Raw genomic sequence first — 11,118 nt, forward strand, 5'->3', positions numbered from 1 at the left:
ATGTCTCATTATTCAAAACTGTATGCGTAATTTGCTATCTGTTAGTGAGGGTTGTATGTTTTTAGGAAATAAAATCGTCATACCTAAGCGCTTGTGAATGAACGTTTTTACTATGTGTGGTGATTAGTGACCGTTAGTCTATGATTATTCGGAAATCGTGAGAAAGCACTCGCTACCCACCATTTTGAACACATACACAATTTCGACTTCAACAATCCAAAAATATTACACCCAGAACAAAACAAACATAAACGTAACTTTTTAGAAATGGTTTACATCAACAAAGATAAACACAGCATCAATTACAGAACAGACACATGGAAACTTAGTCGCAGCCATAATTAATCAAATTTAGTATTGATAACATACATATATGATCAGATCACACAAAACATATAATATAGCATATAAACATTAATCACATTCCACACATCAAACATTTTTACATAGTCTAATTTTTCAACAATTTAGCTTTCATTTTCCTATTTATCCCCGTCTATATAATCCTGAGAGGATAATTTGGCCGAACAATTACCGACGTTTTTTCCCATCGTCGGCTCTTTTCACCCCAAAGAAGCAGACGCCTTATACAAAAATGTCTTTTCTATACCGACTTCCTTCTCCACCCCTTCAAAATCCAACGTATATAGACATAAAAACTGCAATATCTCACTGGCACTCTCAACACGACACGCAAGGATGGCACAATTACGCAGAAAGCAAACACTTTGAGTGAGTAGAAATACTTTGAATGAATATAAAAAAAATTTTTTGTATGCATAAATTCACTTTTTTCCACATTCGTTTGTAAATCCCAGGCCCTGAAGATGATCGCAATAAAGATCGAAACGTTGGCACGATAAAGAAAATGTTTTAATGAAACCTACGTCACACCAGACCGCATCTCACGATTTCCGAATAATCAGTTTTTACTATGTTGCACCATAGCCATGTTGGTACAGTAAAATCAAAGGAGTTGGCTAGATCTTATATGTGGTGGCCAAACATGGCTGAACAGATTAACAAATTTATTGGATCGTGCAAAATTTGTGTGCAACTCAAAATAAAAGCAAAGAGGTGAGTAATCCATGGCCTACGTTTACATTTTGCTGGGAGAGAGTGCACATTGATCTTTCTGAGTGAAAAGGTCTAAAGTTTTTTGTCAATGTCGATTCATTCTCGAAATGGATTGAATGCTTTCACATTAGTTCGTCAAAAGTCAGTGCCATTATTGAAAAATGAAATGAGGTGTTTTCTAGATTTATGTACCCAAAGGTCATAGTTTCCGATAATGGTCCATCATTCAACTCTAGTGAGTTTTTGTCGTTTTGCAATCATCGTCTAATTAAGTTATGGCGTAGTGCACCATACAATCCACAATCAAATGGCTTAAGCGGGGAACTCACTTACCCGATGTAACGCTTTCGAGCTACCCGACGCCTTGCCACGTTTTGGTATGGTGTGCACATCTATCCGACACAAGCACACGCCGCGTCCAGTCCACAGCGTTTATCACAACAATCACTTTCACAGTCGCAACGCCTCTTTGTTCTTAATGCACTATTTTGAGCAAAACTTTGTAATAAATTGTTAGTTAAATGTTATGAACACAACCATGTAATAAATTCTTTTTTAAACTTAATTATTATAAATAAAGTTTTTCCAGTGTTTTGATAAATTCTTCCGAACCATTATAATTAAATAATTTTTATAAAAACTCATAAATTTTTGATCTCGTTTAATTTGGTTTATAACAACAATAATAACAATGTTGTAATTAATGTAATGACAAAATGACTATATATATATACATATATATTATAATAAAGCATTGTACCCTTTCGTTCTGGTGCGCTTAAAGATCACTTTCAGTTAATCTTTTTCCTTCATTCATCAAATTTGAAATTTTTCTTATACTTCATCCTTTGTAAATGGCTCCAGTGAGAGATTTGACATTAGAGGAGGATACAGCCAGTGCGAATTCGGCAGAAGACTGAGTGTAAAACACTCTAAAATAGTAACATTTCTTCGGCGCTTCAAAGATACAGAGCTTCACACTAGATGGCCAGGACAGGGTCCACCTAGGTTTCCAGACCAGAGAGACAATTGATTCATCCGTCTTCAGGCTCTACGAAACCGCAGCATTACGGGAATGAGATAAAAAACCTGATAAGACAAGTCGAAAATTCGATTTCCTCTAGGACTCTAAGAAAAAGAATCAATGAAAATAACCTCACGGCCCGGCACCCGGCTCCTGTACAGCTTCTCATCACAGCCCAGAAAATAACCAGGCTTCAATTCACACGAGAACATGTGAATTGGACTTTGGAAGATTTAAGACGATTTAAGATTTTTTTATATATATATAGTTTGCAATAAACTACAAAAAATATGAGTGTCCTGTTCTGATGCTACGCGACTATAAATTGTTAGTTAAATTTTATGAGCAAACCGTGTAATAAATTGTTAGTTAAATTCATTAGATCGAAAAATGGTATTCTGATGGTTTGATCAATTTTCTACCAAACCATTACTATTATTAATATTTTAAAAAAACAACTAATGAATTTTTGATCTTGGTTAATTTGTTTTATATTAAAATAAGTATGCTGTAATAACGACAATAATGCATATAGTTTGAAATAAAAGTATGAATGCCCGGTTCTTTTGCCTGATGCGACCCGACGAAAATCTGGACAGTGGGGATCGCAAAGCGTCGAGTAGACGTGCACGGGGGTAATGCAATCGTATTGAAAATCGGAGTTTGGATTTGCGTCGGGTAGCGTCGCATGGCGTAGCATCGGGTAAGTGTGTTTCTGGCTTAATTCAGTTTTATGTACAACTCACCCCTTAACTCACAGCCTTGTTATATATATTTTTCCATATAACACTACTGATCAATTAATAATGTATTAACATTGATGTCCCTTCCTCTATCCGAGCTCGTGGTTCCCATAATGCCTCACTCCTGACGTCTCGTTAGGGCTCTCCAGCGAGTAAACAATGGTGAATCCTCTAATCCAACTGGTCGTTCAATGTTTCGACTTCTCCGTTATTATTTGATAAGTTTATTTCTAGGGCTTCCAATGTGTTAAGTCTTCTACCAAACTTTTCTTTATGGAGACTTTAACGTTTTCTTCGGTGAAGGTGTGGCCCGTTTGTAAGGTGTGCCTCGCCATGTTGCCTTCTTCTTTGTGTTTTTCCACCTTTCTTTGTAGTCCTTGCAATTCTTTTTTATTTTGTTATAGGCTGTCTTCAAAGGTTCTTCTTTCTTTACGTTGCTTCTCGTACTTTCTTGGTGAGTGTATTTATTTCTTCCTTCACATTCAATTTTCTTCTTGTGGTTTTCTATCCTTGTTAGCATCCCAAAATGTACATCTATTCTTCCTTCAATCTTTCTGCCACTTCTCCCAATATACTCAGCCTCTCCCCCTTCACACGTTATTTTGTACATTTCACTGGATTCTAATCTGTTTTCAATTTGTCATTTCTAACTTTCTTTCCAATATTTTCCCTGGTGTACCAAGCTGCTTCCACTCCTATGTCCTTCAGCGCTTTTTTTTTTTTAAAGGAAGAACTTGTACATAAGGTCCGCACACTATGTAGGAACAGCTCTCGTCCGCGTTGGTGGAATTTTCCCCCTCCATCTGACTAGCGCTGCGGTTTAGTGTTGATTTTGCATTTCCAGGAGTCCCTACGTCTCAATCGCTGGCTTCGTCTTTACAAATATGGCGTCCGAGGGCAGCCGAATATACCCGAACTCAACGATATCTGACCGCCCCGGCGCGCAATTTCGCGGGTTCCAGACGTCTGGCAACTTCCTCCAGCTCCGCGCCGCGCCACCCTACCGACCTAGTGTGGGGGTTACATTCATTTTAACGTATTCTTCTTGGGAGTCGGTTCCGCGCTCTAACCTAGTGTGCGCCCAGCTTAAGATGATGGGCGGGCGTCTGGACCCGGCATACTTTGTTGACTTGTGGTTCTGAGGGGCATTTGGTTGTTCCATAACTATGACGTAGTATACATTTAAAAGCAGACGTCAGTAACCGTGAGACGCTCAAATGGCTGCAGTTTAAAGCAAAATACACGTGAAAGATCAAGAGGGGCGGCCATGGCCTCAGCAGTTTGTCGGCCGTACGTCAGTTTAGTTGTGGAAGGGTCAATTTAAAATTATCTAATATCTGTCATGCAGTGAGTATAAATGGAATCCCATTGCCTACCACAGACCTTGCGCCTTATCGTGGACTTTTCATGGATAAACGACTGACTTGGAATCCCACACAAGAATGAACAGTCAGCAAACAAACCGACCAGCAAATGAAAACACTGTCGATAGCAGTCATGTTTGAAGCCGTCCTCGGCGATTTTTCTGATAAAATTAAGTAAGCCATTCTCGTTCATTATAACAGCTTGGCACATACACATTTTAGTCAAAGATACTAAGATCATTAACTTCAAAGTTATTATGGTCTTGAACCATAGAAACTATAGGTCTGTAGAAAAATTTTAATTTAACCTGGTATGCGATGAAATCAATGAATCAGCTAAAATGTCGTACGTTTCTATAATAAAAGCCATGTTTTAATTTATTTTAATACCCGAAGTTCGGGCGCGTCTCCGTCAGCGAAGCGCCCGATTTGTGACGTACACTGTAACCCTCTATCTTGTGAGGACCACTTTCCACATATTGTAAGGAGAGAACGACCTGTCTGCCAAAAATCGCTTTTGATAACACCTTTAGTAAACGATAATCCCTACCGAAAAAACTCAACTACTCCTGTGGAAGACTGACTGGTGAATCTATCACAAAGCCTTGCTGATGGTCAAGTTTGAGCAGATGTGCTCCGCCAGCTCTTTAATCAGGGCAAAGCCGTCCGTGGAGGGCGGCGCCCGGTTCTCGAGTTCCATCTTTCCACCTAATAATGCTTTCTTTTGAGCTTACGGCTCCCTTTTAAAAATAGTAATTTCCAATTTACGGAGAAGAGATCCGACATGTTTGCCGTGTCGCATACACCTGAATCTTATCCCCCTGTTTCCTACATCTCCTACCACGACGTCACTATGGTGTGGAGTCAATCATGTATGTGACAATCTACAACCCCTATCTTTTGGAAATCCACCAATCATAACATACTTCCCTCCTTTTTTCTCAAAAACCCATCCCTTCCAGCCTTTTTGGGCTCTCTTCTCCGCCGGAACGATACCTCTATCTCCGTGTTATCTTCCCAAAGTGTTGCGCCATAGTAATTCACTCCGTGCAAGATCGCCGTTTCTTTTAGTTTCATCGCCACGCGAATCCTCACGGATTCCCCTTCAAATCGCCATACGATCTTCACCTCCGCGTGCAGCCCATCTCACGACCGTATGGTCCCTAACCTATCATGGCCATTTTCCTTAATATTTCATCTCCCTTTTTCCATGTATCATCATTATAATCCTACGAACGAATCATCCATCATTATCCCCGGAAGACTCCATCATCTCATTGGCTACCACCTGGATTGCATCATCTCATTGTCATCGCCACTGGATTTCATCATCCATCATCGATGCTGCAGGAACCATGCCGGTGCACTGGCCTAGTCACCTCCGAACAACGCACGATATCGCTTTCGGAGACATTCATCTCTTTCCGGCCTTCATCGCCTTCAGAGCGATTCAGGTCTCCAATACGATCATCGGCCATCTTGTAAGCCATATAAATTTCATTAAACAGTGAGTCTTCAACAACTCCTTTCGTTCATTACTTATTCCTTCATTTAACCAGTCCTAAACTAACATCCCCTTTTCAATCGGGAATCTTCCATCATATAATCAGTCCCCATTTCTAATAATGGATGTCTGATTTTGTTGACTATGGTTGTATGCCCGAATTGTTTAGTTCCTTTCCAATTTCATTGTTTCTGGAGCTTAAGTGAGCTTTTCCTAGCCTCTCCTTGTATGAATATTTCCATTGGAGGTAGGTTAGCAAAGTTTCTAATGCATTTGAAGGGGTTGTTCTCATTGCCTCTGTTATACATAGGTTTGCTAGTCTTTGTATGCTGTGTAATGTTTGGGTAGTTACTTTTTGTTGAGCTTTGTTCCACCAGATTAGTGTACTTGTTGTGGGAGTAATGTTATATTCAATATTGATCGGATTTCTGTCATAACCTTTTGACAGACGATACAGGAATTTATAGTCTTTAATATCCTTCAACATTGTTGGCCAATAATAATTTTTTCTCACATGATTATAATTTTCATTTATACCTCTATGATAAGTTTTCCGAGATGATAATTAGCTTTGGTCTCTTTCTGTTCTTCAGGGTTAATNGATATCTTCCTCATTCATATGAAGAACTTGTATTCTGTACATCGACCACCTAATTTGTCTCGCCTTGAACATATTTTATTTCATGATAGTTCATTATCAGCCCCTGATTTGTTTTACCCTGAACATATTTTATCTCAAATTCGAAATCTGAGAGGAGACATTTCCATCTCAGGAGTTTCGAATTCGGTTCCTTCATGCTCTGAAGTCATTGCAAAGGCTTGTGGTCGGTTTGGATCAAAAATTTTCTTCCAAGTTTTTTTTTTTAACCCGGTGTTTTTGAAAAAAAGTCCATTTATAAGTATGTCGGGTTCGAATGCAGGGCTGCTGGATTCGAACCCGGGACCTTTACCTTACAGTGATGAGCGTCGTGTCGATGACCAAACCTTGCGGCCACCGACGCCCCCCTATGGCGAAGTTTGATGCATCCGTAGTGAGAATGAATTGTTCGCTGAAGTCAGGTAACTGATGGATCGGATTATTTTGAAGTAGAATCTTAAGGTGTTCGACAGCCTCTTTGTATTCATTTGGATTAATTTTTGCGTCCTTTTTTAGAGTCAAACACTTTAGCACATAACCAGCAAGTTTCGTTTTTATCTCAAACGCTTATACTGCTTTTCAATAAAGTTGTCGACCTAACGACAAGTCTAAAATATTGTAAACTCAGTGTTATTCATTCCAGCATTTTATCTTATAAAGAATTAGCTAACGTCATCAGCACCTCCAAAATATCTTTAATTTCAAATGAAATAGCAACATTATGGCATCTATACATTGTTCTATGCACAGTGAGTACATCTATTTTATTCAATTACCCCTGCAATCTACTGTTTATTAAAACATTTTTTCTTTTGTCCTATCCTGTCTATAAAAGCAATGAAACAATTACATGAGTACCCCTCCCTCCTTTGTCCTGAGAGATAACGGATTATTCACAGGCAACTGCACTTTGATAAATGAAAAATATTATTGTAAAAATGTTGTTAAAATAGAAAATAAATGTATTAGCGAATTATTAGATGATGAAGAATTACCTACTTGTAAAAACTTAGTTATAAACCATGTCAAACCTTTTATTAAATATATTCCAATATTTAACAAATTTCTTATGTATAACATAAGAAAAACTATTATTAATATTAATCATGTAAACATAACTGTACATCCAAATTCACTAATTTCGTGGTCCGCTTGACCAATTAATATATTACAATTAATTAAGGTTTTTAGTTGAGATAAAAAAGTCAATGGCACGAGCGGGATTCGAATATACAATATTCTATGAATGTATATCCAAAGTTTACGCAACAGTTAACTCTTAATACGTCAGAAATATTGTTAAATCTTGTACAACCATACACTTATTGGAAAGTGAAGTGATGATTCCATCAGAACTTCCTTCACTCAAACTACTAATTTCACTTTTGAGCAAATTATAAGGCTAACATGAACATAGAACCCTTAGAGGAATTGGAAGAAAATACTAACAATTATACAACAATATTAATGTCAATAATAATAATGATAATATTGTTAATATTTCTATGTTATAAATATTTTGTCAATAAGAAGTTATTTTGTAGTAGGATTTTTTGGAAAAAATCTTCACTAGATGAAAAGCCATCAGCCAGCGTCCTACGTTATCAGCTTCTGATGCATTGCAAAAATCTATGCAAGCTGAGGACAGCTTCAATCTGAGGGAGGGAGAGAGGGAAAGGATAATAGGAATTAAATAAAGAGAGAAAGGGTGCGAGGTAAAGAGTAATTGAAATGGAGACAGTGAAAGAGAAATAAAGAAAGAAAAATTTTATTATGTCAGGTTCAGGGAATAAAAAAATCAGGGATCAGAAACAATAGAGACATAGATAGGTAGATAGATAGATGGAGGTAGGGAGGGAGAGTGGAAGGGAGGGAGGAGAAGGAGAGGGAGAGGGAGTGGGAGAGGGAGGGAGGGAGGGAGANCACCAACGACCGGTTTGTGTCCGCTCTCTTTGTACTTCTCGATACTTTCGTACTTAACGGGTGTGATTGCATTGTTTTTCTTCGAACGGAACAAGATCCTGTCCGCCCAGGAAGGTGTTTCTTCCCAATCATAGTTGTCAGTGGCCGGTTTGAACTTGAACGTTGGTCCGAAATTGATATTCTGCTCCGTTAACTCTTCAAACGCCTTTTTCTCCTTTTGAGCTTTCTTGAGCTGATCGTAAGTTAGAAGCGTAGTCCAATCCTTCTTCTCGATATACTCCTTGGCCTTAGTTTGATTTAGCTCGATCTTGAAGTTCAAATTTCCGAGCCAAAACACGAAATCATTCTTTCGATCGTAGTTCTCCTTTATATTCTTTTTGACATCTTCGTATTCTTCCACCCTCTTTTTTTCATCGACTTTTTTGTCGAGCTGCAAACCCACGAAAGTGAATTGGTGTCCGAAATAATTGAAATTCGTGATGATCGCGCCGTCTTTGGAAAGCATTTCCTTATGCACAGCTTGCGGTTTATCAGTCCTGCCGAAGATAACAAACCCATTGCCCTTCCTTATACTGGCATCGATCTAAAAACAAATTTTATTTCAAAAAGTGTTACACCACTTTTCATATTATCCTCCAAGTAAATAAACGTACCGTCCAGTAGCATCCGTCGTGTACATGGTCCTTCAAGGCTCTGACCCAGTCATTGTCTTTCTCATTAGCCAATATTCCTAAATTTTGGAGTCCGACCACGATCATGTCAGCCCCGGGGGTTTTCGACCTATTCTAAAACCAAATTTTTCTAGGTAATATCTCTCGTACACGAAACCTCAATTTTTTGTTTACTTACAGCAATTCCAAGTAAATCCGAGAAATCTTTCGGTAAATAGTTGCTATTAACGCTCCATGTGACAACACGGACTGTAAAAGCTCTAAAACAATAGAAGAAAATAAATTTGTTACAAATAATTTATTTGTTTCTAAACGCTAAAAAACGCTAATCAAATAAAGACTTCTATAGAATTTCCATAGATATAAACCCACGGAATGTATTTAACATAGAGATACCAAAGAAATTCTAAATACGATACTTTTGTTGTGATAATAATTTACTTTAAGTTTGGAGAGCTGCTGGTTTGCTGGGTACAGGATAGCACGCCAGTGAAGGCTGCGAAAACCAATATTGCCGAGAGTAACCTCATAGCTGCTGAAGACGTTTTTAAGACTGACATTACACCGCGTCGACTACTTTTTATATCCGCCAGGTTCAACTGTGCACACAAGGCGCAAAATACGCACATTAATGATGTGGTACAGATAATTTTATAACAATGGGTAGTGAAGAAACATTCGACTATTCAAAGCAAAATCCTAATTAGGGAGTCAATCATTGCATCAAACAATGAGTCACGTCAGGAAAATAAACGCCGTATGGATTAAACATTTGGCACAGATAATTTTGTGATCATGGGTAGTGAAGAAACATTGGATTGTTCGGAAAAAAATATATGGTGGTCTACCTATTCTCGCTAGTTTTCGCTAGATAGGAACACACTTAGCCGATGCAGCGCTATGCAACGCTACCCAACGCTACGTTCTTTGATCCCCACATTTTCGTCGGGTTGCATCGAGTACAATCGAAGACAAAAGAACCGGACATTCATATTTTTATTCAAACTACATGTATTATTGTCGTTGTATTAATTACAACATTCTTATTTTATTATAAACCAAATTAAACGAGATCAAAAATTCACGAGTTTTTATAAAAATTATTTAATTATGATGGTCAGGAAGAATTTATCAAAACACCGGAATAATTTTATTTAAAACAATTAAGTTTAGGATTGTGGTGCACGCTGTGAGACTGTACGTGGCGTGCGCTTGACGCCCCATAGCGTTGCATCGGGTAAGTGTGTTCCCGGCTTAAGACGTGTTTTTCCCCTTCGTCACAGGCGGTAGTTGGCTTGCTCAATGCCTCATTTGCCCAATTATGAACGGAATTATAAAATGTAGTAAAATACGAAAATCAGGACGAAATCAGGGAGGTTAGGGGATGTTCAGGATGATACAATTCAACAATCGATTCTAAACTGAAAAGAGAAAGATTTTAAAAAAATACCGTTTTTTGACTGTTTATTGCACTGTTGCAGTTCTTGCATTAAAATGCGCACTTATTTAATATTAGTGTCACGAAATATATTTTTATTTTTAAAAAATATAGAAAAACAGAATTATTTCTTGCCCTCTTTATCTTATATTTAATAAAACTCTCAATTCTGGCTACTTTATTGGAATTCTTAAACGAACCAACATAATACCAATAAAAAAAGTGGTGACTTATGCAATATTGACAACGATCGTCCAATCTCCGTCCAATCTTCCATCTCCAAATTATTGTGAAATTAGAATAATTCGAATCGTTATACTAGATAATTAGCACCCTCCATTCTTAACACTAGTTTAGATTAACAACGTCGCTTCACCAAAAGATACAGCACAACTAAAAACCTACTTCTTTTCCAGACCTTTATGTTACTAGTTTGCTNGAAGATGATCTCAATAAAAGATCGAAACGTTGGCACGATAAAGAAAATGTTTTTCTGAAACCTACATCACACCCGACCGCATCTCACGATATCTGAATAATTATAAACTAAGTGAGGCTGATCCATCATATTTCTCCAGCATAGAATTGATCATCGATTTGTAAACGGGGTGAACAACCGTATTGGTGTGTTGTCTACAAGGGCGCATCCAGGATGGTCATGGGGGGTTAAAAATTTCGACGTTATGCCCATTTTTTAAGGCACAGCGGACCTAAAAACGTTCAAAATCAAGAGAAAA

The 11,118-nt window shown here is 37.9% G+C and overlaps 1 protein-coding gene across 1 annotated transcript; it reads right to left on the reverse strand.

Moving 5' to 3' along the window:
• Positions 1-8,275: 8,275 nt before the first annotated feature.
• On the reverse strand, positions 8,276-10,673 carry LOC106662974 (phosphatidylinositol 4,5-bisphosphate 5-phosphatase A; the record flags this gene model as incomplete). Its single annotated transcript, XM_024229852.1, has 5 exons — positions 10,593-10,673; positions 9,385-9,542; positions 9,122-9,203; positions 8,926-9,057; positions 8,276-8,855 (listed from the first exon to the last, which is right to left on the reverse strand). Coding segments are annotated over exons 1-5 (1,018 nt in total), but the record flags the coding sequence as incomplete, so codon positions are not given.
• Positions 10,674-11,118: the final 445 nt, after the last annotated feature.

This window comes from Cimex lectularius, unplaced genomic scaffold (assembly GCF_000648675.2).
Source record: "Cimex lectularius strain Harlan isolate CLEC.00 unplaced genomic scaffold, Clec_2.1 scaffold522, whole genome shotgun sequence".
Lineage (NCBI taxonomy): Eukaryota > Metazoa > Arthropoda > Insecta > Hemiptera > Cimicidae > Cimex > Cimex lectularius.